Source organism: Semicossyphus pulcher, unplaced genomic scaffold (genome assembly GCF_022749685.1).
Source record: "Semicossyphus pulcher isolate SPU_LCO1_2020_fin unplaced genomic scaffold, fSemPul1.0.p SCAF_1, whole genome shotgun sequence".
Classification (NCBI taxonomy): domain Eukaryota; kingdom Metazoa; phylum Chordata; class Actinopteri; order Labriformes; family Labridae; genus Semicossyphus; species Semicossyphus pulcher.
The window spans coordinates 21,045,086-21,072,573 of record NW_027211603.1 but is presented as its reverse complement, the minus strand read 5'-3'; the positions used below and the strand labels follow the sequence as shown (position 1 = coordinate 21,072,573).

The following is a 27,488-nucleotide window of genomic DNA, read 5'->3' as shown; positions in this document are numbered from 1 at the left end:
AAATGCTCTGTATTAAGGACCTCAGCAGAATATCAGCTGTTACACCCATGGCCATATTATTGTCTATGATGCCTAGTTTGTACTTAAGTTCTTTTATGATCTTTCACTCAGTGCAGATGCTGTTCTTGTGAGGTTTTGGTAATATCACATTTTGTTCATATTATTCCCCCTCTGTGTGTGACTCTATGCAGATCAAGTGATAAAACAGGACACATGTTGGGACACAGGACACATGTTGGGAAAAATAATACCACAAAGAGACAGAGCAGCTTCCAAGATTGCTTTAGAAGATATATAGATATATTTTTTTTCAGATTTGAATATTAATGTCAAAAATACATACTATGATATACAGTTTGCACTACATCATCTTAGCATGACAGACGTCACAAGTAGTAACTGAAATATTAATTTAAATATTAAATAAACGGATGGTTAAGTAAACTGAAAGTGAATGTGTAAACACTAAACTAAGGTTACTCTTCCTATTGCAACACTTCCAATAAAGTGGTTCTGTAACAGTACAAAAGTATTAGAATATTACTATTTTCTGTTTCATTTCCAGTTATAATGAGAAAAAAAGATCCACAGTGCACTTCTGATGTTCTGCAATGATGCTTTCAGTTGAATCTAGCTTGATTGCTTGTTCAACTTCTTTAGTGGTCCATGGTATATGTTTTTTGGACGAGGGCGCTGCACCACAGTCTTCCTCTTCCATATGCGCTCCCTCTGCTCCGAGCTCAGGAATCACAGGGTCAAAGCTGACTTCACTTTTAATTCAATCAGTCTTCAAAGATTTAAAGGTAAATACTTTACCATTTAAAGGGCCTTGTATTGCATTTATAAAGAAATTGAGAGTGAACATTTATTCATTACGTCACTAAGAGGTCCAATTGATAATTCGATTTCAAGCAAACAGAGTAGCCTGAAATAATTTGAAGTGTCTAACTGCTTCTGTAGACAATCACTGGTCTCTACTCTCCTGCCAGACGCTGGAGGGGGTACACACAACAGCAGGAAAAACAATTATCTATCACATCTGGCCGTTTTCATCAGGAGAACAGGATCTGAAACATTACTCTATGACTTCTGACCCAAACTCTCTGATCTTAGCAGAGAACAAGGTTTCATTCCTGACGAGTCTCCCAGCCTCTTAGCTCGCCCCTTTGTCAGTTCTGGGTGACAAAAAGGATGTAACTGAAGATTTTGGGCACAGGCCAGATGAAGCTTGTTGACCGCTGTCCTTAAATCACTGCTTTTTCTGAGCCTTGTCAGTTTGCCATTGGCTGAGTAAAAGTCTGTCGCTGGCTTTGAGGTGTGACTGAAGCTTCGGTCGCGGCCTGCCGGGCGGAGGAAGCGAGGCAGTCCGGCCTCAGCAGCGGGGGGAGAACGGTGGGTCAATGGGAGACTCTGTGAAGGACTGTAGCTCGTAGGCAGCACCGCTGTCCACCTCCATGGACTTCCTGGAAAACAGCAGACGGATGTCCCTATGGAGGTAGATCTTCCCAGACTTGGAACTCTGGAACCTGTTTGTGATTCAAAACGGAAACACAAAACAATAAGGATTAATAAGGGAGGAAAAATGTGACAGATACTGGAAACACTCAATTTTTAGAGATGCACTAAATGACAGCCAACTGACCTCAGATGAACGAGGTAGCGTAAAGTGCGTCCGTGGCCGAGGGCGAGGGGCTTCCTGCTGGTCTGATTGTTTGTGTCACGGCGGACGGGAACAGAGAAGGTCCTCTGGCGTAGGAAGGTCTGGTGTCCAGCTGGCATGGCTCGTAGGTCGTACATCACAACAAACATCTTCACCACCGTCTTGTTGGGGTTAAATAAGGTCTGAATGGTAGAACAAGAGGGCATGGGAGGATTAAGACAGATTTGTACAGTCTATAGAGACACAATAGAGCCTTTCACATCCCACTGTGCTTATTAAGCTAATAATATTTTTTATAAAGAAAATGCCTCAGTAATTCAGGGGTAAAAGCACCATGAATGAATAAAAGCATGTATTTTAGTCTGTATGCAACATGACACATTTCCCCATATTACCACTAGGGGTCACCCTTTTCCTTTTTGTGTGTGATTTGCTCTTTGTTCTCAGTCATGTTTACACAATGCTGCAGATATTTCAGAAAATATATTTATAGAACACTTCTACATTTGTGGCATTTCCTCACCACTTGAATGGTTCCTGATGGAGGTACACGGTAGCCCCTTTTCCCCAGGGACTCCAGGTTTATCACACCCTGTGAGAAAACACATCACAACCACTGTGTCACAAACAGGCAGAGACAGGTAATACACACAGGAGCTTACACACATATTAAGAGGCTCAGTTAGCGGGCGTGGTAAGAAAACTGAATTATTGATCAAAAGTAATCTCACCATATATGGTGAGGGAGCGTTGTCATCAGAGACACTGTAGAACGACACATCCACAGGTAAGGTCAGGTGACTGGGGCAGAAGGACCCGCTGGCTCCGACCTCGGCTGTGAAACCATCCACTATCCCTAAAGGCTCCAGGCGGTAGTTCAGCACACACTCCTAGGGAAACACGGTTAATTTTTGAAATGGTCAAAATCATTGAGGTTTTCTTTGACCTCTGACTTTTTCATCCAGGAAACAAACTCTTTTGGAAAAGGACCAAAACATACAAGCAGCTAAATAAAGGATACTCCAGATTTTAGATTCATATTGTGATCATTTTGTACATAAAAATATATATATATATTATTCTGACTGTGTTTTTGTGGTATACCTCAAAGTTTCCCAGCAGACTGAGACTGGCAGGTGGAGCGCTGGCACTGAACAGCTGCTGTGACTCATCTGTGAACCCCTCTCTTTTTGGACACACCCTAAAGGGGTAAAACAGACATACTTGATCAACTTGTTTTTCAATGACAACATATTAGATATTCATGTAACAAACATTCCTGGTATGTCTGAGGAGACCTGAGTCCAAGGTGAGATAAAATGATCTCAGAATGAATTTTATTTGTGTATAAACAAATATATATAGCTTTATAGCTCTTTCATCTTAATTTATTAAAAAAACAAGCGGAAAGATGTAATTTGTCATCACCTTTAACTTTAAAATCTTTAATCACATATATGTTTTTTTAAGTAACCAAATTGACAACAACCTGAAGGATGAATTTTACACCGCAAACGCCTAACTCTCGGAACATCTGCTTTATCAAAAGCAACATTGAGTTAACACCTACGCCTGCCTGTGTAGGCAGAGCCATGAAGCTCTGTGTATTTAAAGCCAATTCAGCTGTCTGCCATTTTGAGCAGAAAGTGTGTGATTGTAGATGCAGTCACAGTACAGCAGAGCTTCAGCAGGTGGCAGCGTGAGAGGAAGAGTCAGCAGAACAGGGCTGACCTAACCACACCACTCAGAACAACCCTCTCATTGTCTGATCCCTCAACACGCAGACAATACGTCTCAAACCTGATGCTGATCAAAGCTATGTTAGTGTGGTAGGGTTGAATTATGGAAGGTGTAGCAAATCTCCCTCATACACAGGTCAAATGAGTTTGGATGGCTTAATTAATACTGTTGGTAAATTGAGAAAAACACAATAAAAAGCCATCAAAAACAAAGTTTGCCTCATTGGCACTAAGACATAGTAACAGCTGAAATGTTGCAAAGTGAGAAAAACAAAATTATGATGCACAGAATGAGTAACTTGATCCAGATGGTACTACAATAACAGATGATGTAGGAGGCAACTGAAAAACAAACAAATAATTCTTTGTCCTTTTAACAGTTATTAAGACTGTACTCAAGCTGGGAAAGTATCCTGACTGCATCCTCCTGAACAAACTCAGTTTGCGCTGAGCTGGCTAACTACAGTAGCAGAGACACCAGGTGAGAAAATATGTACCTTTTCCCAGAGGCCCAAGGCAAACCCTTACAGCCAGCCAGAGAGGTGTCCAGGTCAAAGTAGCCTGTTTGATTTTTCCTCTGAGGAACCTGCCGAGCACACACAGGACACGATTAACACTCAGCAACATCACAGAATCACAGGTTAGAGCTTGAAAGACAACATTTAAGTTCCTCATATAAGCTGTGTAAAATGCTATCTTTTCAATAACAGGAAGTAAACCTTAAATCTCACTTAAATATGACACACTTAAAAAAAGAGTTAAATGGTAAATCCTGACTATATTTTGTGCATCATGATATGAAAATACTGCGCGTGTGAGTGAGAACATTCAGGAGGCAGGAAACTGTGATGATCTAGGAGAGTGGTAATCTGACTAACTCTGTGAAACAACTTACTGAAGAGGCACAGATGACTCACGTGCCTTACTCACTCGCCGCCTGTTTGTGTGTGTGTGTGTGTGTCTGTGTACATTAACCTTAGCAACAACTCAGTGGCCAGGCAGCAATAAAAACACCTGCCAGATATTTCAAAGTCTCTTTATGGCAAACATTCACAGGCCCTCTTCTCACGCCGGTGAAAGTACTCTGAGTAATGCTTCAGATGCCTTGAAATAAAAGGGTAGCGAGTGTGGTGTTATGATAAACACAGCTGTACTGACACCGGCGCTGACTGAGTCAGTGAGGGTTTGAGTGTGCCTGTGAGCCTGCGTGTGAAATCTTAACAAATGCGCAAAGAAAGGACTGACAATGGCTGCCAGTTTCACTGTGTGGATGAGTGTGTGTGTGTTTGTCCTTACAGGGCTGGAGAGCAGAGGCAGGCCAGTACAGGGGTGGAAGGCCTTGGTCGCTGTGGCGTCTAATGAGTGGCGATTCTGTTTCTTCCAGGTGTTACAGGGACGCAGGGGGGAGGGGCTGTGAGCGCGCTGGAGCACAGATTTGAAAATAGATTAAAACCTTGCAAATAAAATGAAATAATCATATTATCATGTTCCCAGAAAACACATGCCATCTCCATCGCAATCGAGTAGCTCCTGTTCCCAAGAAAACCAATTTTAACAAAGCAGTGTGAACCAAAGGGGCGCCTTTTAGTTTGAGCTGCCCGTTGTGAGCTGTTTACCAATACCTGAAATTCAGAGTCAGTTCTCTAGTAGATAACTTAAGCTTCTTTGCATTGAGTGAGGAAGTTTAATGAAACGCTTGCTTTCCATAAAATACAGATAAATGTATAAACATGTTTTAAAATGTAACTTATGCTGCGTTCACACGGATTCATGCAGACGGCCACCTTTTGGACGGGAAAAGCAAACAAACACTCCGATGGAACGGCAGGACAGAAAAACGAGATGTTGCTATGGTGATGTTGAATAATCTATATAATCAATAAATTAATTTAATCATTTTATGTAATTTTTCTAATATTTGTAGCTATAAATGCAGTTTTTTTCTTGATATTCTATTGCAAACATAAAATTATTGTTAGATTTCCCTCAAAACGTGAGGTCATTCATTCATTTTCCAATAAGGATAGTGAAAGGAGAACTGGACTTGGTGTATCCCTTGTTTGTCTTACAGATGTCTCTGTAGGATTTTAACGCTGGTCATAAAGTTCTGTGTGTTGTTGTACCAAAATGATAAGCTTCTCATTGACCAGATCGCCCATGTACCTTTACTGTTGCTGGCAATCTCTGCCGGCCTCACCACATTTTACAGTCCTGCTCTCATCTACAAAAATGATATCCAGTTTGCCGTCTACCGTCTGCCTGAATCCATAAGAACGCAGCATTAGTTACATTAGTTACAACAGTTCCACATTTATGAAAATAAACCTAAAAAATTGATACCACTCTTAGTGTAACATTATGAGGCTACAGCCAGCTGGTGGTTAGCTTAGCTGCACACAAAGAAAAGGGAACTCTAAGATATCACTGCTCTCTGATAAAAATAGTCTGCAAATAATCCGCAAGATTGAACACACAAGATATAATGTGTTAATTATTGAGCTTTAGAGGTTACATGTGGTGGGAGGTTCTTGTTACCTTTGGACAGAGCTAGGCTAGCTGTTTATCATTCTTTGTGCTTAGCTAAGCCAACTGGCTGAAGCTTCATATTTAACGTACAGACATGAAAGTGGCATCAATCACCCTCACAAAAAAAGAAGAGATCATTTCCCCAATTTTAAACAACTCTTTAGTGATGCAGTTAAACCAAGCCTGCTTTAATCACGCACTGGGCATGACAACTTGAATGATTGCAGATTGCTAAATGGGCCAACACTCATCACTCCCTTACCAGGACAGTAGAAGGGGGGGTCATGTCTGGACTGGGGGTGCTGGAGCATCCAGACTCCGAGGGTGCCTGGTTCTCATCCTGCAGGGCAGAGGCCTGGGCTGGGGCACATAACTGCGTCTGAGTCTGGTACTGAGGCTGAGGCGTGCTGTGGTTGTGGCTTATGTGACAGTTCACAGCTGGGCTGGCATCATTGCAAGTCCAACTAAAGATCTGGGTATTCCTTGGGTTGTTCTCAAAGACAGGGGGGGTAGAGGGGGGTTCATGGCTGCTTGGTGTCCTGACTCTGAGCTTTTCCCGTGGGGGAGTTCGTAAACACTGACCAGCCTGGTTGTAGGACTGGCCTTTAAATAAGGATTCTTCAAGTGTAAAATGAGCACCGTTTTGGGCCCGGGGAGAATGGCATTCGGTCCTGGGATCGACTCGGGGCTTGTCTGTGCAAATGGGCGCGTGTGTGACAGCGGTGTGTGTGCTGCCTCTGTGAGGTTCGTGGCTTTGTGTGTGGCCGTTGGAGTAACCGTTGGTGGCAGTGTGTGAGGTTTGTGGGCTGTGTGCGGTGTGTGAGTACGTGCGGACTGTGTGTGTGACTGTTGTTGTGTGCGTGTGGTGCAGAGGGCTGCCGCTCCTGCTGTGCCTGGGGGACAGGGAGGGGACAGACAGTCTCTCCTGAATGAGTCTGGTAATGTCTTGAACCGCCTGGGCGATCAGGGAGCTGTCTCTCCCCCTCTCCTTCTCTTTCTCTCTCTCCTTCTCCCCATTCCTCTCCTCCTCTGCGTCTCTTGTCTCCGTCATTTTCAGCTTCCTGCAGGCTGCAGGTTTGGGGGAGGAGCTCTCACGTTTGCTGTAACAAGTGTCAGTCACGGGTGTGTTGAAGGGGCTGGGCCACACACGTCCCACAGACTCATAGGGCGGTATCTCGGGCTCTTTGGTCTTACTGGCAGTTATATCGTCATGATTACTGCCCCACATGGCTTTGGGAGGGTTGTCAGAAGCAAAAAGGCCGGGAGGGAGTGGCGGTGCTGTGGGATCGCAGAAGTTCAGCCTCTGTGCGATGCGGGCGATAACTTCCTGTCTCTCATGCAGGAGGGAGCCAATCAGGGGGTTTGTCTCGGATGCAGACGGCCTCGGGGAGGGGCAGCGGGCTGGTTCAGCCAAGGAGAAATTCTTAAATGCTCTCAGTGGCTCTGGGACGGGACCCTTTGACCTATCACTGCTGTTGGTGCCACACCCATAGTCCTCTACTTGTGTGGGGTCAGACGAACCATTGAGAGCAGAGTACAGCCACTTCCCCGCTTTACTTGTGGGAAGTGGAGAGGGGGAGTGGGAGCGGGAAGGTGTGGGGGAGTGAGAGGACCTGTGGAACAGTGGGGAGCCCTGGCGCTGGGGGATGCTGACCTGCGGAAGCTCTCCGTTCTGATACGTGTGCTCTTCAGCAGGCTCCTGGCTCTTCTTGCTGTAAGGATTTGGCACGGCAGCGTGGGGAAGGCTGTTAATGGGGATGTTGTTGATGGGAAGATTAGGAATGGGTAATCCATTGAGGACAAGGCCAGACATGGAGTTGGAGCTCTTGCTGAACATGTTCGAGTTGTGAAGGAGGTTGTCTTTGCCGGGATCTTGGCTCTTTTTGAAGGTGGGCAGGCCATGGGCGTTGAGGTTTGGGTTGAGGCTGGGGGTCTTGCTGTAGAGCGGAGGCAGGCCTGTATGGATGCTGCAGGCCAGGGTGGGGTAGGTGGGCTGGCGAGGGAGAGACTGGACACGAACCTGGAGGGCAACACTCTGCGATACATTGGGGACGGGGAAAATGTGCTCTGAAGGCGGCTGGGAAAACTGCCACACCAGCTCCTCGTCAGCAGCACTGATCCTGTTCGACACAGAGAGAGAGCAGAATTCAACTCACACACCATCAATAACTCTTATACCTTAAATATATAGAGAGACTGTCAGAGCCTGCAGAGGATCAGTTTGCCTTCTCTAATTCAATTTTCAAAGCAGGAGACTACACAAGATTTACAACTATACATACATTTAAAAACATCGTAACTTAAGATTAGGTTTCCTGTAGCTTTAATATCCAACTGCCTGAGTGAAAAGCATTCAGCCCACCGGTGTCAAAGTCTTGAGTGAGTGTTGTGTCTGACCTGTACAGGATGTTTCTGGGGACGATGCCATGGGAGGCGCTGAGCCAGGCGCTGAGCTGGGAGAAGAAGACGTAGGAGCGAACAGCCAACAGCAGGGTCTTCTCCTCAATGAAGCGATCGCCGCTTCTATTAAAAACACAGTCACAAAGAGGTGGAAATGTGCCAGTATGTCAGGTTAATGAGAAAACAGTTCAAGGATGTGTGTTTTCAAACACAGTGTCCCCTGTTGCTACATATGCCAGTAGGAAAGTGGGCCAACTCGTGAGGCTAATTAACCCTCTGAGTGCCAAACTTCTGAGTGTTTTTTTTGTTCCCTTTATTTTTAACTCTTTTTTTTTTTGCATATTTTTGTTCTTTGGAGCTCTCACTTTTGTGTGGCTCTGCTTATACTCAAAGATTAGGCTGATGCATCTGTATTTTTTCTTTGAATAGATCAAACGCACAAAAGAGCACAGCAGTCGAAAGGATTAAAAAAACGACGGCCAATGGTCAGTCAATGTGCAATAAGCCTGCTCTTGAAACCTGTATAAACTAGTACATGTGCTCACTTGCATATACCTCCACACACAGCGGGCACTGTTTGTATAAGGGTTCATCCTTCTCTTGTTGAACTTTATTTATATTGACTCAGGTCGAAATAAGCAGCGTATATTGCCAACCATAGCAATGGATGATGGGAGGAAGCAGCAGCCTTAGAAATAAAACTGTATTTCCTTTACAAACTGCTGACTTTATACAAAAAGTGTCCTCTGAGTGACGCGCTTTTGTAGCTGTGCTCACGTTTAAAGAGTAAAGTCATGTTTGTGTATGCGTGCATGCGCTTGTGTGTCCCTTACTGTCTTGGAACTGGCTGCAGGGTCCACCTCTCGAGCAGCAGAGCATCTTGTTTGATGACCGGGTCGCTGATGGGGTCACTCGGGGGGCATTCGTCACCATAGCAACAGTCCGGTAAGAGCATGACCTCAATCATGATGGGGATGCTGTTCTTCCAAAGCAGGATCACCTCAGAACGGGTTCGCCTTGCCTGCCGACACTGGACACACACACACACGCCGGCAGACAAAGGTGGAGGGTTAGCGCTTGTTAGTGAATGTCAACACGGGGACTTTAAGATTTAAGGGCAAAGCAGATGGGACCCAGAAAGAGCCTCAAATAGAGCTGATATGTTGGTTCACAATATTAAAAGTCCCTCCGCTCCGAGGCTCTAGTTTGTGGTGTTATTAGACTGTATTGGATTTTACTATAATATATTTATATCATATATCTATGGGTGCACTGTTCCAGCTGTGTTTGTAAAATGACAGGGAATGTACAATGATCAATAATATCTGTATTAAACAACATGTTATGTTGCATCCCCTTTAATAAGTAGGCCTGACTTCATGATCATTTCTTGCATTATTCAAAATGAAGCAGCAACACCGCTAGTAATAAAATGAGTCCCTTCTGTTTACACATGAGGAGAAGACACTACAGGCTGTTTGCACAGATGTGTGTGTGTGTGTGTGTGTGTGTGTGTGAGTGCACGTGCGCTACCTGGGGCAGTTTGTCGCTGCATTCATGCTTGTGAAGAGGCGGCATGGCCGACTGGGCCGGTGGACAGTGCAGCCCCTCGGTTCTGCCCTTCACAGAATATTCTGGGGTCCTTCCCTCTGTGATGAGCAAGGTCAGGAACACCAGGAACTCCTCCGCATCGTACTCGAAAAACTCCTCCGTGGCCTCTATGCGGGGAAGAGAAACAGCGGGTCAGCAGATCTTTTCGAATCACTTCACATCTACACAGAACACCGGGAACGAATTGGAGGAAATTAGCAGGTAAACTGGTAACTTCTCCACCCTGTGACGGATGCTGGGCAATAAAAGAGGCAAAAGAAAGACCCTTGAATTGACATGACAAGCACATGTCTTTGTTGATGTTTCTACTCAGGTGGATACGGCTGTTTAAGTATGGCAGGAAAGACTTGTTTAGAGAAGGGGTGTGGGGGAAGGCAGAGGATGACACGACTTTTCCAGCTTGGTCGCTTCAAAAGAATATATTTAGACCTTCCATGTCAGCTGAGCGGAGGGTGACGCTCTCTCTTGTACAGTACACAAAAACACACACACAGAAGTACAGGCAATAATGACGCTTGACGTCATTCACACTCATTAACAAACCATTAGGAAACAAAAACTTGACCAGAACACGAGGACAGTAAAGAGCAGAAATAGCAGAGTTATGCTGCACCACCCTTTGTTCCACTTATTTTGACAGGGTGGGGTTGGGTGGGGCTGTTTGGGTGACCACGATTTGGCAGGAGGGAGAGCTGAATAAACCTTTCATCATTCAGGAACAAGTTATTCCCCTCTGATTGAGCGCTTCTGTCAAAACTACTGCTGAGCTAATCTGTTGTGCTCTATTCTTCACAATAACCACATTTAGAGCACATTGAACATGGGGGTAAGGTGGGGTCTGTTCATGTTAAAAACCTCTACTAAATTGAATCTGTGTCTCGTGGTTTGTCCCCTGCCAAAATAAAATTAACAGTCCTGCTCTGTTTGTGGTGTAATTGAAGCTTAGATGTAAAGCAGGGGTATTTTTAGCAGAAGGTTGAAGAGCCCGTCTTAGCTCTCTCTTGTACTCCTCCAGAGAAAAACTCCCAGAATCCCGCAGGAGGTCAGCTGATACACAGCAGCTTTGAGAATCACAGCTTTCCTTTCTTTACAGCACCAAAGCACAAACTTAGACGCAGAGAAAAAGCTGCCTGCGCTACAATCTCAAACTCTCCTCCCTCTGTTATTCTAATTTTAGTCAAACAAATTTAGGTCACAATTGTGTTGATTTAAAAAAAAATGTTTTAATCATTTTGAGGATGTCAGGTCCTCATAAGGCTAGAAGAAGAAAAACACACACATAAACATACAGCCTGTCCTCCTCCCACCAGAGCCAAGCTGGCTTGAACAGAGTCCCTCTCAGCTGGCTCTGCAGAAGCGTGAGGTATTAGCTGCTGCTGCTGTATGTGTATGTGTGTGTGTGTGTGTGGTGTACGTATTGCAGTCAGCCAGCCAGCCAGTCACGCACATTCCTCTCAGGGAACTCCTCCTACATGCCTTTGAGCTGCTGCTGCACGTGGAGAGAGGCGCAGTCCAACACAAAACATGAGGAGGGAGGGGAGGGAGCAGGGGGAGGGAGGGGAGGGAGAGTGGGGGTCTGTTAGCCAGCTGTAGGCTGAATAAGCGCAGGGTGAAAGAGACGAAGAGGGAGGCTATATTCAGGGACAATCTCCTTTTATTTACCGGCTGCAATCGGAAAGGTTCATACAAGTAGAGCAGGAGACCAACGGTGAGGGAGTTAAAGGCAGCCAGAGACAGACCATAAGGAGAAATACATGACAAAGGTCAAGATTCAAGGTCACCGAGTCCATCACCTTCACATCATGGTTGGCATGAATGTACTTCTGTTTGTGGTTAACTTAGAATCCCAGTCTGCAGTCGGAAAGCCTTCAGTTTCCGGTGCTATGAGAAGGATTTGGGTTAAAGGTGATGCTCCATGAAGGAAGTGAAGAACACATGAGAAAGGAAGGGTGATAGGAGAGTGATTAAGGGAGCAGAGGAAAAACAGCCTCTGAGAACTGGTGTGCTACCCCCCCTTTAACGTACACAAACGCTTACACACAGACACCCAATCATGTGTGCACAGTGGGTGTCAGATTGTTGCTTTCTAGGAAAGGCAAACCCAGGAACACATACACGCCCCTAAAGAACATACAAGAAAAGCACACATGAACGCACTGAAGACATTCAAACATACACACCCACACACACACACACACACACACACGTGCAGAGCAGGACAAAGGACTAGTGATTGAGGATTTGGTTATGGGGCCCAGCAGCCTCTGAACGCATAGATGAGAGCTGTCATTCTTCAGGGTGTCGTGCCTGAATGGAGCATTCCTATGAAGCCTACACACACAAAGAAACAGAGCTTAAATGGAAGCTGGGAGGTGACCCGGAGGCAGGACAACACAAAAGACGCAGGGAGAGAGAGAGACGTAAAAAAGAGAAAGCTGCGTTCAACACACAGATTCTTATTAACAGACCCACTTCTGTACTTTTTCAACAAATGAAAATACTCAGAACAAGAAAATCTTATTGTGACGTAAGAAAACAGAGGTTTCATCGTGAAGGCAAGATGATGAAATTAACTCCCTCTGAGATGTTTTTAATCCCATCTTTGGTAAAATGGTTAAAGTCATTTGGGAATTTATGGAACAATCTGCGGTGTTTACCGATCATTAAGCCGTACAATCTGCGCTCAATGTTCAATCCTGCAGTGTGTCCCCTCCTCCTCCTCCTCCTCCTCCTCCCTACAGAACCGTGACCAATTCATCCCTGCATTTCCATCTCTTTATGACGTGGAACCTTTCTCTCATCCACTTGTGAACTTTGTGAATGTATTAATACGTCTTTTCTTCCTCTCTCCAACTCCGTGCACACGATCCAATTTAGCCTCTGTCTTTCCAAACCTGTGTGTAAACATCGCTGCTCCCCCTTGCATTCATGCTGGAGAAGAACCATAGCAACTACTCGCGCTGCTCGGGAAATGCAAACAGAAAACATTTCAAGCAGTCAGGTTGAGGTCCACTGCTTCAATAATAAGAGGCTTTGCAGAAACATCCCGCTCTTTACCGAGCCAAACACGTAAAGCACAATGGAGCACTGATCTTTCTCTTCTCCGTGTGCGTGTGACCTCTCCTCCGTCTACCGATAACGTGTGATGTGAATTATGTAACAAGTTTGGATTTAGATTCAGGCATCTTATTATTAGAACTGTGACCGCCTGCCACCAAGTGCAGCTGGAGTCCCGCCCACAGTTAGGCTGGTTCGGCCTGTATACGCAAACACACACACGCGCTCAGGCAAACACACCTCTCAGCTGTCTCTGTGTCCTCGGGCCAACAGATCAGCACAGAGTCATGTGGGATGGAAAAAGGCCTCCAGGACAAGAGCAGAGGGGTCAACCTCGATAGCAAACACAGCGTCCAGAGTGCACACACCGTAGTACACACTGACATGCACTTTGGTGTGATTCATCGTTACCTAAGAGGCTAATGAAACATGTCAGCGCCTGGTTAAAATGCTTATGACTTACGGGTGATTAAGATTCAGAGTGTGCTTGAAGTTGGTAATTTGAAAACACGTTGCTGGGATCAAATTCTACATCTTGTGCGCAGTGGTGTGTCCGTTTCACAGAGAGACAGATGGGAAGAGGGACACAAAGTGGAAGACAGATACGCACACATTCAGATAAGCCGACCCATTAATCTGTGCACTGTGGCCACACAATCACTGCGTGGTTGGCCCTCTTTCTAAAGCGAAGCTGCTCTGCTCTCCATTCACACACATACACTCGCAGCTAATTTGAATGCTGTGTAAGTACCCATATGGCAGAAAAAAACCACTCCCATCCTCCTCTGCACAGCCAGCGCCGGTTCTCTATGTGTGCCATTTGTTTATGACCATGTTTCATTAAAATGAAGCAGGGAGTACGTTAGAGTCGCGCTCTTTTCTCATTAGCGGTACATCTGTTCTGGGAGACAAGAGCCAGAGAGTCACAGATCAAAGACGCAGCACTGATGAGCTCACCTATAACAGGGCTACTGGCTATCAAAAGATAATATGAGATCATATACTGCAGGGCAGCAACCAGGCAGAGCTGAGACGCACTTCAGAGGGAGAGAGGCAGAAGGTCTACACACATATTGGAGGAGACAGACGGAGCAGTTTAAAGGGCAGATAGGAAACACGCACAGTTTGTGCAAAAGGAAGACAGGAAGTCATAAAAATGATGCTTCCAGTTAACCGTCTGTCAAGTGACTTTCATGCAAATGTTTAAACCTTGCAAAAACAAGAAGCAGATCAGAAACCCTTCAAGCTAGTTTAACACATTGTTTGCTATACTGAGACGAGGGTGTTTAACATTTTGATTCAAAAACAGTCCTATAAGCAGAGAAGAGAAACTAAGACAGAATAAGAATGATTTAACTGAGGGTGTGAATATTAAACGTACATGTTGATAGAAATATCAAAGTCTATTATTCAAACTGTAATTTTAAAGTGGGCCGAAAGTAAAACCTATTTAAAGACAGGCTGGAGGAGACACATATCTGCATTGCCCCAGTTCTAATGGTGAGACTGGCTTTGAAAGTGAATCCCGTCCACAGCTCCTGTTGGGGAGTACAAAGGTCGGAACAATTTGCTCATGAAAAACAGCGCAGCAGAAACAGGATTATTAACATTTCTGAGATGCTCTTTTCAAGAGGCATTTTCTCAAGGACCTGAAGACTCTAGATAACCAGCCAGCCAGGAGTCTGAATGTTAAAGACATTTCCATGCAGCTTCAGTGCTGCAGAGGCAGTCAGCTGAGCTCGCTGAGGTGTGTCGACTTAGCACACAATGATATCTCCCTCCCTCTGAATGGAAGCAAACAGTGAAGGATCAACCCGAACGTCTGCAAAGTCCTGAAGCTGATCAGGTACAGCAGCGGATATACTCGAATAAAAGCTTTGTTTCACCACTCCCACCTTTTAGTCACTACTCTGTGTTGGAGTCATAATGTGTAAAATATAAGTGCAAAGGAAACGGCAATTTTTTTTTGTATGGGCATGCATATGTAGACAGGCCCTGAGTAAATGTACGGTTCTGAATACTGTGTGTAATGAAGCTGTGTGATATTTATAATTCTACACGGGTTCTCCCAAATTTGCATTAACAGAAACTTCAGCCTGATTAATGCATTGAATATAAGTTTCCAAAGAAATGACAAGACAGCTTCACATGACCTGTAGGTAAATGAAACAGCATCACATCTAAATGTAACACCAGCTCTGTTGTGCTTTTGCAGAAAAAATGTCCTTTTTTTCCCTTGTTGGATGGAAAGAGTCAAAAGCACTTACATGTGTGTGTTCATACGGTTTCCATAGTTGGAGCACCACAGGGGGGAAAAAAGCAGCAAGTTCCCCTTGGCCGAAAATTACAGATGCTATCCTATTTTTGAATAACGTCTGAGAATATGATGAAAAATGATACTATCAATTCTGCGTGAGAAATATGAGATTTTATCAACAACTGTGCAGCCCAACCACCCACACATACGTACATAGCTGCACTTCTACAGTGAATACACAGAGGCAAAAAATGGGAGATTACACTGACAGTTCTGTCATGCTAAATCTCCTCATTTCAGCCTCCGATTAGATAAATATAGACGCAGTCTTGTAGCTCTCGATTATAGTTTTTCGTTCTCTGTCTGATTTCAAAGTGTCGGTTCCTCAATTCCACTATTTAATGACTTTTTAACATGGGCACTGCTGGCAGATGCCCTCACAACAGGCTAATGCTGTAAATGCCTGAAGCCACACACAATGGAGCGATAAAAATAATTGCAAGACTGTGAGAAAAGTTCAAACAGCGACAAGTTACTAACTTAAATGCTGACACATGTGTAATACTGTGCTGCTTTGTTTGATGTGCTATAGTTAGCAGACAAAGCTAACCTTTTAATGTACAAGTACCATCTTCTTCCCAGAGCACAGCACAGACAACTCAGCGATTTCTGGATTATTACAAAGGGACTCCCCTAAAATCCATCACTGAGCTGGGCTTTTGAAGGCTGCCAGGACGTCCACTATGTGGATATCCCCAGAGGACGAGAGCGCACAGACAGTTTCAAAGTATTCAAATGCACTGGTAGCAAAGCAGGTGGCAGATTTGAAGTGTCAGCAGCTCGTGATACTGCATTTCACCACCATGGGAATTGTTTGCAACTCGGTCTTTTTCTGTTCCACGGCCAGTTCTGCAGTCTGACCGACTATATTTGGAGCCCAGCTGGTCTGCAAGACCAACTTTACTGCATCTCCACTCCCTATACATCTGAAGGATAACACTGCAGCTCATATTTTTCTTTCTCTAGCATCTCCCCTTTTGTATTAGTCAGTCAGAACAAGAGTGTGGTTCTGAACAACACATACATCTATCAGACAAAATCTACAATGCAGCCAACTCCATAACCTTCTCAGTATTCATTGACTTACCTTCATCTCTTATTCAGAACCTATTATGATTACATAACACTCATTACACAGATTCTGTCAAGCATTTTGTTTGTAAACGCAACATGCTGTACTTACATCACAGCATGCTGAGTTGAAAACAAGTCTTGTGGTAACTACAGATTCCCACAATAAACTAGCTTTTTTAAGTGCATGTGTAGTACTTGTGCTTTTCTGATTTCATGCAGGAATCCAGTGCTGATGTTGAAAGTGCCTTGGTGTTTACCACTTCTTAATTCTAGCAGTTCTTGAGTGCTATTACCTAGTCTTTTCATGTTCCTCATAATGGTACTGAAAAACCAAGTGGTCGGTCACCTTTTTGGACAACAGGTCAAGGAGTCCTGTGGTGTCTATTTCTGTAGTCAGCTGTTCTTGATTTTAAGCAAATTGTGTGCTCAACCTTTAATGTCAAAAAACATGGAAAGGTTTGAAACGGAAGGTTTGTCAATCTGGCATAGCTGATATATTTTTAGCTAGCAGATGGTCTCCCTCTAAAAATATGAGCTTAATATCACGTTTGATCTCAACACCTGAGTTATTATTAGTAGCTACAGACATTGTAGATCATTTCAAAATAAAATAGTGCAGAGTCCCTGGAAAAGGACAACTGATAAAACATCAGAGTTAGGGCATACTCTCAATATATAAGGTTTCTGACAATATATTCAACGAACATGATGACTCCATTGGAAATTTCAAACAAAACCTCCACTGAAACAGTGCACATATGGGGCCTTTAATGTTTCAAATTGCTACATTTCCTGTGAAAGCAAAACTGACTTTAGCTTTTTCAATTCATCCTATAAAAGGAGGTCTTGCGGGTCACTCCTCTCCTGGCTGACTGACCGGACCACAACTATTGACCAGTGAGGGAATGTGAGGGGGGGCCTTGTTAAACCTTCCCGTCACGGTGGTTGAAGGGTGTAGAAAGGAGCTGCACAAATATGCGTCTTTGTGTTTTACAGGGAGCTGCAGCCTGACAAGCAGGTGTGTGAAGACAATTAATGGTCCTGTTGTGTTCGGTGTGTGTGTGTGTGTGACATGCACTGGGTATATACAGCATATGATTGTTTTGTGTTAGAGCACGTCTGCTACACTCAGACTGTATATCATGTCTCTGCGCTGTACACTGACATTGTCTGTTGTGCCTTTATGTCTTTAGTGATCACACTGACTTTGCGTGTGCTGAGCTGTCGTCGTTATTCAAAGTGTGTGTGAGTGTTTAAGTCACTCTTTTATCAGCAAATAATTGCTGCTTCATTTCAATTGTAATAACAGGGTCAGCTGTGTTTCCAGAGTGTTTTATAACACGAATCACACGTCACTGCCAGCTCACCTTTCCTGTTTTTGTCTGCCTTGTGTTACAGCATTAAAAAACACTGGAAGTGGGGGTGAAGTCTGCCAAGAGCTGTAGCATGTTTTTGCCAGAAGACTGTAAAGAGTGGTGAGGATCAGTGATAATGAAGAGCTGATCCGGACTCAGTTTGATGTGGGGAAATTAAACACATCACAATAACTGTTTCCAGAGTGGGTGAACTTTGATTAACTTCAGGCTTTGTTTGTTAACCATTACTTAGTTCCAGAAAGTTTTATACAGTCAGGGCTTTCAATACGTTTTCCCCCACACTTGATTAACTAAAACATTTCTTCAAAACTATGGACTTTGGATCCCTGACAAGTGTGTGCCCCCGTCTCTCCCACTCTGCAACACAAAGAGGCAGATTCACAGCAGACATAGCAACAGACCCTGATTGGCTGAGAGGCGTTAGTACATTTCCAGCTGAGGAGAACCCTTCTTCTGTTTTGTGAACTCAGCTGCCATTCTTCTCCCAGTGCTAACAAACAAACACACACACTCGACCCAGACTGACACGCCACCTTGCCCTCTCTCTCACTCCCGTCATTGTGAGGCATAAACAGAGCTGTTGTTTAGAAGCTCAACAACTCGCATACTGGTGAGGTCACATGGTAAACAAGCTCCAGGCCTGTGGAAAAAACTTTTCACCTTGAGGTACGAGCTCTTGACGGACACAACTCGTCTCAGCTGAGGTGGAAAAAGTAACTTAAGGCTCTTTCTCACTTTGTAATTCTTTCACTTGGTTGTTCAAATTTGACATTTTCCAAACACATTTCCGCTGGTTACAATCGTACAGGAACCACATGACTGACAAGACAAATCCCTGTTTATTTTTGTTCATGGTTACTGAGCAAAAACTGATCATATTTGTAATCTAGCTGTGTGTTTAGCATCTGTAGGCCATGTTGTTTAAACCCAACTAACTGCAGTTACCTTTCGCTGAGTTCATTCACACAAATCCAGTCTTAAATCACATCCTACAGTATTAGATCAGCACCGTATGATGAAATTACTGGTAACAATGGTTGCCTATCACGGTTAGGTAACCATTGCTGAACGAGTGCCAAGAGTCTGCAGGATTTTATTGCCACCACACACCGAGCCAGCTGATTTGGAGTGAGTAACACACCTTTAACTAGACAGGACTGCTAAAAAAAAAAAAAAAGAGCACAGCTGCTAGAGCCTTTAAATCAGAAGAAAACCTGCATACTCTTTGCCAGACACTGACCACAATGAGATTTAGAGTGCTCTCTTCATCTTTAACAACCATAGCAACTGAGGTCCAAGAAAAAGGTACTTAAAGCCCTCATTAATCAGAGCAGTTGCTCGATGGTTACAAGAAGAAAACTTGTTTCTCCGGGCCATTTCAGGTGTAGACGCTTTCTGCTGAGTAAATGCCAAGCCGAGTGAAGCTGAACAACACGATACGTGCTGTAAACTTTCCCTAGATTAGGCCCATAAGGATGCAACTACATAAACAATAAGGTAGTCACACTACATATCCTCTTTCTTATCTTTCCTGAAATGCCAGATTATATCCAGACGCAGTGACCAAAGGTTCTTCGTCCCCCTTTTGACCTTACGTGCACATACTGTAGCTAGGACCCCTAAGCCCCTGTTATTCAAGCAAGAGTGGTTCTTTTGCAAACTCATTGTCTAACTAATACCTTTTATGTAACATGGAGTGGAGTGAGTACAGCAGTACTGGACAAGGTGGGCAAAGTGGGACTTACTAACCCCAGCGAGGAAATAATGCAGTAATGCCTAATCTAGCCCTCACAATGTACACTGTAGAAACAGAGTAATTGTAAATTCAATTTCAACATCATTATTTTATGTTATTGCCACAAAGTAGTGAATGCTTATTACAATATTATATCGGGTGCATTAGCAAGAAGGCAAAAACAATAAAGATTTTCTTATTGGAATAAAAATGTAAAAGATGATAATTAAATCCTCCAGAATAAAGTTCGGGGAAAGTACAACTTTTTGCTTTATCGGCAACATAATTAAGCTGTGTGCAAAGATGGAGTCTCCTTGAGCTCCTTTTCTTTTTTCCTCTAAAGACAAAATCTGACACTAAATCTTTACTCTGGCAGTTTAAATTTCGGCGAGCTGTCTGCTGGTGGCTACGGGACACTAGGGCAGTAGGACAGACCAGCCTCTCTCTGTAACCAGAACCGCCCTGTCCGACATGAATGTACAGCCTCTGACCTCTTCTCTGCTGCCGATGCCAATTTCTAGTAAGGGGAGTCCGAATTGAGCAACCCGAGCAGCGTAGCTCCAAGGCCCACACGGAAAGTGTGTCAGTTGTGGCACAGGCAGTTCGAGGTGGTTTGTGACTAGAATTAACCACCTGGGACGGAGAAGAACAAGGCCAAAGTCTTGACATAGTTAGAAAAAAACTCACCTTTTATCAGTAAAGCTTTAAAAACAGCTCTTATTTACCTTCTCTACTTTTAGGCGCGTCGTCTCTCCTTTAATCATTACATCGTACTTCTTGTAGTTATCGTTTAGATCCTACTTTACACATTGAGAACCAGTATTCATTAACAGCATTCAAAACAAAGACCTAACCAGTAAAAATAAGCTGAGTTAAGGGGAAAGAATAAACATTAACCCAGTTAAACAGGACAGACTGTCTGTCAGCTGCTTTGTTGTGAGGATGAAACAATGCTGGGGGTGATAGGGGAATCGGCCGTTCGTCGGCCTGGAAGCGATGAGATGAGACAATGGAGAAAAGGAAAGAGGATAGTTGTGACGAGTCTCCAATTAACTTAACCACACGCTGTTGTTAATAAACAATGTGCTTAACGCCTCCACAAGGAGCCCCAGAGGTACTCTGTTAACAGAGACTGGGAGCGTGTGTGTGTGTGTGTGTGTAATGATTCAGTTACTTTAAAGGAACACTTCAAGATCAATTATCGCTTTATAAATATTAACTGGTTGATATTAGATTTCTCTTGATTGGTATGAAAGCACAGATTTACATACTGTAATCACACGTTTATATTCTTAATCATCTATTATGGTCTGTTAGTACTACACCTCCACAGCACGCCGTCAGCATGCTAACACAGAAACAGATGAGATGTGTGTGCGCTGCGTGTCGGTCTGGCGTATGAACCTGATTAAAGTGCTGGCTTACATCACACTGTGTGGTGTCTGGTAACAGACCTAAAAGCTGAAGAGGATTCCAGCCTCTTCAAACCAATCTAGACTCTTTGTCAATGTTAATATTAACCAGTTTTAGAAATCCTTCAAAGCACTTCTTTTTCTATCTCTTCATTATTTAAAAGGAATTCTGTTTTGCAGACTGCAGAGAGCTTATAATGTTTTGAACACTTTGACTGCCTTGATTAGTTATTTAAAGATGTTTTCAAATAAGAACTCCGCTCGCTACGAGGGCTCTGGACAATTACCCGCGCTGTTCACACTGTCCGACATTACACACTTTGTAATTAGGGTCTGTCAAGGTAAACTCCGTTTAATGTCCAGTTCAAATGATTGTTCTATGCGTTCTCACATGCAGCTCCTCTGGGTAATGTCTGGATAAGTTCAGGAGTGCAATACTTATGTGAAAGGGACTTAAGTTAAAGACCCCCTCCAGTGAAAAATCAAGTGTTTAACCTTGTAAACATCTCCATGTGGTGTTTTTCATGTGCTACAAGACATATCAGGGACGACATAAGCATCATCTCCATGGCTGGGCCTGTCTGCTTTTAAACTGCCGTGTACCAAGGACAGGCTGAACAACACGTTTTCAGATTGCCAATCCTGTTAATGAGCAGGGTGACGCTACGCAACCTATGGCAACCGCTTAGGTGATGCGCGAGCCAGCTGTAACCGTCATCGCAATTTCTACAAACTCACTACTGACTACTAACGTTAACATTACTCCTACTAATTACTACATTTCAAGTTAGCTAAGTGTCAACAGGATGCCACTAAACGATGGCAGGAACAATTTATTATTTCAAGCAGAGCATTTTATATCTCTTAAAACATGAATGGAGCTGGTCTTTAAGACAACTACAGTTTTATCATAGGACTGTCACTCTTAATGTGATTTTTTTAAGACCTGAGAGCACCAGCAATAATGAGCAAATCTTCAGCAACATAGAATTTGTGATTTACATTGTGTTTTAGTTTAAACAAAAACTAAGTCAAAAATGCAATTAAAACACCACAGTTTTATTTTGTATTTTGTATATTGCACTACAGCCTCAGTTTTACTTTATTCAAATTGAAAATGCACTTCAGAAGTAGTATTGTAGCAAAAGTCTTGATCATAAGACAGCAATATAAGTATACTGATGCATCTGTCAGGCCCTATTATTACCCATTCTTTAGTGTTTTTGTGATAGTAAGTCAACCGAGCTCTATATCTGTCAATATGCTTTTTGTCTAGATATTATCAGCAGATAGTGGTGGAGGTGTGAAGTGTTGAGGTGTTAACAGTCGCTGAAGCCTATGTGATGTGACTCAGAGTGCAGGAGAGAAGAAGAGAGGAGGACAGAGGAAGATAGGAGAAGTAAAAGAAGACCAATGGAGCGTGAAATGGGAAAGTTCATTCACTACAAGGTCAGAGAGAGACAAAATAGCCCGTGCAAGGCCTTCCCTCTCTGCAGTATTTTCTAACGTACTACCATGCTGAGATTAACATTTATTCGATTTCACAGTTACAAAAATAACAGACATTGTGGAAGCTTGAAATAGAAATATTTTGGTGCCAGGCATGAGTTCTGGTGTTTGTCTTTAGCAGGGGGTTTCCAGGGAAGGCGTACTTTTCCCACAGAACTTATAGTAGATCCACTTAGGCCACATCGGGGATTAAAACTCGAGTGGAAAGTAGGATGCTCTACAGAGGTCACCAGGAACTAATAACATAACCTTTTTTGCTTCTTCATCCAGACACACGGACCATGGAATAAGACACACAAACGTATAACCAATCACAAACTGATGATGCCATAGTCTGACAAAAATAAACACACAATTACATCGTCGCCACAACAACACCACCCCTACCAGGAGAAAACCACCAGGCCCAGATGGCTCTTCCTGTTCCTGCAGAGACGTCTGCTGGGCGGGAGGAAGTGACGAACACGCATGCAATGACATCACAGGCTCAGTGGCACCCTGGCAGCAGAAATTCGACCCATGCTGCTACTTTCAGCTTTAGCCAGTGCAGCACTAAGTCTACAGGGTTTATTTTAGTGCGTCCGTACAGCTTATTAACACTAAGCCTTAATGGGAGTAGCTGTACTGGCCATGTACACCTGCTTATATGTCTGTGTCAATATGACTGAAGTGACATTAGGCCTTAAGCCTGTAGAAATATCAGTATAAAATATCAGTTTGTCTGTGTATGTGTCCTGACGAAAGGTTGCCGTGCTATTAAAAAGTTCCAGCATTACGCAAGAGCATTGCCGGACTGGGAGGACTGGGTGTCCAATCCCATGCAGTGGCTAGGCACGGCTAGGCTACTTACAGTGAAACCTGTCACAACAGCATTGATTTAGGCTGATTACTCTCGAGGCCAGGGCAGTAACTCACAGCTGAATGCCTCCCCAGTATTGGTATTCATTGCGAAAGGCAGCTCTGAATCTCGCTGCACAATGGGGAGTCCAATATCCATGTTCAGTACAGCTGGGTCAGCAAATGGCACTGCTGTTGTATTGAAAAGGCAATACTGTAAAACACTTAAAGTAGTTGATACAATTAATTCCTACTTCAAGATTGTGGATACATAAACAGGAATATCTTAAGGTCAGAAAAAGCTATTGAAGTTTTGTAATTTGTTTACATTTATTTAAAAGTTTTCAATCTTTCTGTTGTTTAATTTTCATACATGAAAAAATTAATAATACAAGATGTGTTTTGGAACCAAAAAGCCAGTACTATCGATTGAACCTGGTTTTATGTAGCTAATAACCTCGAGCACAAAGACCCAGCAAATAAATGACTCAATCAAGAAAGAGGGAAAAATGTATATCGAGGTGGACTCCAACTGTGTGACAGGAGTTAAACAGAGCACCTGTTGTTGTTGCCTCCTGCTACGGGGTAAATCACTTCAGAGCACGAGGAGGCAAGGACAACACAGGAGTAGGCAGGTGCTGTACGGGACAACAGTGTATGTCGCTGTGTGTTATCTGGGTCTCTCGTCAGTGAGAGTGTATATTCTCTGATCCGCTGGCATGTGGCTGGGACATCTCAGGGCAGCTGTAATCTGGCTGAGCGCTCGGCAGAAGGCAGGCAGCGAAGAGTACACTGGGCGGGTGGGGGGTGGTGGACTCTATTCAACTCCTCTATAAAAAGGACTGATGGCTCCAAATAGGAAGTACCACCAACAAATAAACACAGCAAATAATCATACGGAGAGCAGGAGCAGAGTGCCGACTGGGTCTGACTCCGACATGACTAGCTCTGAGCTCATCTCTGAATGTTGTTTAATGTGCGCCTGAAAGGCGGAGAGAGCTGTGGTTAAGAGCATAAAGGAGGAGGCACTCAGCCACCATTCTTAGCTCTTTGCTCATATATTTCAACAAATGACCTCATAACACAGTCTGATGCAAAGCCTTTTTATTTCTAATGTCCCTTCAGCGATTTAGGTTGTTAAAATGACCACAAGTGAGCAAAAACAGCCTATTTTTATGTCGTAAACAATTCCATTGTGGCTTTTTGAATCAAACTTTGCCATTCTTCATGTGGACACAACGACACTAAAACAAAATTACGTCTTTACGGGTACAAATAAAACCCAGCTAAACCACACTTCAGCTGAAACAGTTTGACAAGCCACGTTTCCCCCCTGGCTAGTGCAAACAGGTCTGGACTGACTCTTTATGGGACCTGTAAAAGCTGTCAGTCGAGCCACATGGTTCAACGGTACAGCGCTTATTAGGGCCAATAGCAATGTGTTGTGCACTCTCTGCCACACTCACCCTCTCCTCACACCCGCACATACACTCTTACACACACGCCATCCTGACTCACAGCTCAGCTAACAGAAAAACAAGGGGGTCAGATGACTCTGGTTGGGCCCCTGAGCAGAACATAAGTGCTCCTCTTCTCCTTTTTTTAACAAAAGCACAGTTCACAAAGCGCCACAAAGAGATGCTGCGTGAAATTTCTGCTCATCTGATGTCTAAACTCTTTGGTTTTATAAGAAGCACAGGTCTATGATGAAGTACACATCAATTACTTAACGTGTGTGGGGACATACATACACTAGTATTGTTATCACCCTTTTTTTTTTTTACTCCAGAAGCTTATAAAATAACGTTTTTAGAGAAGTGACTGAGAGACAACAACTTAGTTTGATTGGTCACATCAACCTTATATTCACAGGGCAGCCATTTTTCTTTGACATCAAGCTTGGCGGTAATCTAAAATGCTGTTAAAATGTTGTACCTCTGTGTTCCCAGCTAACGTTAACGTTAGCTACATATTTGCTAACCCAGTTGCTACCGCTGGACAGCAGTGTTAAAGTTCAATTCAACTACCTCTTAGCTAACATTACCATTAGTGAGGAGTTGGTGCCTTCCCTGTTGTATCCTGTAACACAGTTACGTTAGCTAAGAAGTGTTGAATGCTAATGTTAGCTGTTGTCTAACAGTAGCTAATGGTTTGTCAAAAATGTTTTACCTGCAAATATGGTCATTTGCAAAGTGGAACACACTGATTAACATTATTTCATAACAGCATTTGAGCTTCCCTCCCTGAGGTCGGGTGCCCATGTTATTATGATCAATGAGACCTAATTATTAGGATCGATGTCACTACAGCAGATACTTATTCAATATGTTTGATTTGAGCATAACTAGCTTCCAAAGTCCCCTCTAAAGGTGCTTAAGGTGGAACAAGAGTTGAGGTGTGACAGGGTAAACTTTGATTCTATCACCCCATCATCACCCACATGAGGCCTTGGCTTGATTTTTCACACCCTCCTGATCAGGAGGTCAGAGCCTGTGAGACTTGTTGCAGGAGTGTTAGGGTTAGAGGCACATGCCTGGACTTGTTCAGCTCTCCCTTTCAAACCTAGGAACCCTCAATCCAGCATCAGAGCCGTAACTGACTGCTTTGTGTCCAACTCGGTCTAGCTGTAGTCCAGTCATTCTGCTAAGTAAACAGCTCCTCTCACCACTGCAGTCCCTTCCTCTGAGAGCAGCAAGATGAAAGAGGCAAAAGAAGGAAGGCATGTGGGCTATAAGCAATCTGGTATCTCCTCTACAGGGATTGTACAGTATGTTCCAAATAACAATAGCCCCACAGTGTCCGCCACTCAAACAGGGAGCTACTGCTGTGCAAGTCACATAATTAGAACATGACAACCTGACATGGTGACAATACATGAGGAGTGAAGAGCAGATTTGTTGTAGTGATGTGCCTAAGGCAGGCAGTTCTGAATCTTTTGACTGATACAAGAAAAACATACACACACATACACATACACTGAGTATGTGGTTATAAATAACCTTAATATCCCCCAATATGAAGTCATTACCCCCAACCAATACTACAGCATATAGCAGCAGTGTTTCTGTTCACACTTGACCCAGCATGCTGTGCTGTATTATTAGGCTATAATTACATAATAGAGGGTCAGTCAGAGTGCCCTCTACTCTGTCCAGTCACATCACACAGATGTCAGTGCTTCTATTTAAAGGCTAAGGGTCCTACAGACAAGGATAGGGTTAAACGTCTGGGCCCATATAGGGCACATGTTTATTGTTTGTTGTAGAATCCAATAACCTGCATTTTGTGCTTTAAAAAAAATCCACTTTGGGCAGTCAGCAGCTGTTTCATAACCTATGCAAACACTCAGACTATCTCTGATTGACTGCAGCTAATCTCATCATGACTGAGAACAGTGGCCATTCACTGCTTCCAAGTATGGTGCTATTGTGTTGTTGACAACAGACCAAGTCGCTGGTTACCCTGGATCACGAACAACCATGTACAGTCTCTCACAAAGTGCATTATTTAGCTTATACAATAAAAAAAGCTTACACAACACCTGATGGTAATTGTGTCAGGGCAGAGATTAAGGTACTGAAATGCCCTTTACAAATTAATGCAATGGTAAAATTAGCATAATCACATTGGAACAAACAAGGCTGTCCCCTCTGTCCCTGTTTTACCTCTAGCTGCAGATCCAGCGACATGTAAACAGGTTGCAGAGCATATGGAAGGAGCCTTATTTCCACAACAGGGTGGGTGTCAGGAACATTTTGCAGTGCAGGAGACTGTCAAAACAAGAGCTGCTTGAAACGGGAACAGCCATTGGCAGGGAGAAGATCTTGCAGGTAATAATGGGGAAAAGAAACAGCTGACATTTTGTATCCACTTCAAAAACAGAGCAGACAACGGTTGTATGTACAAGTCCTCACTGAGTGGGGTCAAGCTTTGAAAATTCATATAACCAGTGACCAGGCTGACCAGCTGTTGCATAACTCTCTGGCCTGATTCTGTTCTCAGGGGAACGGGTACAATCAGTTGACTAAAACTGGAACTGCACAGCTTGTCTACATACACTGACCATCAGGTTCACCCCATATGTGTGTGTGTGTGTGTGAGTTTCGGGTGCTCCACATACCTCGCTCAGGCTTCATGTTGTCCAGTGTCATCAGGATGCCTTCAGGATCTTCTCTTTTTCTATCAAACAGCCTTGACAGCAGCACAACGGTGTCTGGACCCCCAAACCTTCAGTG

General features: G+C 43.7%; 1 protein-coding gene across 1 annotated transcript; it reads right to left on the bottom strand.

Moving 5' to 3' along the window:
- Positions 1-283: 283 nt before the first annotated feature.
- Positions 284-27,488, bottom strand: atosa (atos homolog A). The gene is made up of 12 exons (XM_069662851.1): positions 27,374-27,488; positions 9,859-10,043; positions 9,159-9,355; positions 8,323-8,448; positions 6,188-8,045; positions 4,696-4,821; positions 3,897-3,985; positions 2,765-2,861; positions 2,392-2,550; positions 2,184-2,252; positions 1,643-1,842; positions 284-1,526 (listed from the first exon to the last, which is right to left on the bottom strand). Exons 1-12 carry the CDS (start codon positions 27,402-27,404, stop codon positions 1,373-1,375), a joined length of 3,291 nt encoding a protein of 1,096 aa, XP_069518952.1. The 5' UTR covers positions 27,405-27,488; the 3' UTR covers positions 284-1,372.

What these genes read in the sequence shown, in the direction of transcription:
- atosa (XM_069662851.1), bottom strand. Translation starts at nt 27,404, where the DNA reads ATGACACTGGACAACATGAAGCCTGAGCGAG. An exon ending in CCCCCCCTTCTACTGTCCTG is followed by an intron (nt 4,822 to 6,187) that starts GTAAGGGAGTGA and finishes TCTGTGCTCCAG; the next exon opens with CGCGCTCACAGCCCCTCCCC. An exon ending in ACGCTCCCTCACCATATATG is followed by an intron (nt 2,253 to 2,391) that starts GTGAGATTACTT and finishes GTTTTCTCACAG; the next exon opens with GGTGTGATAAACCTGGAGTC.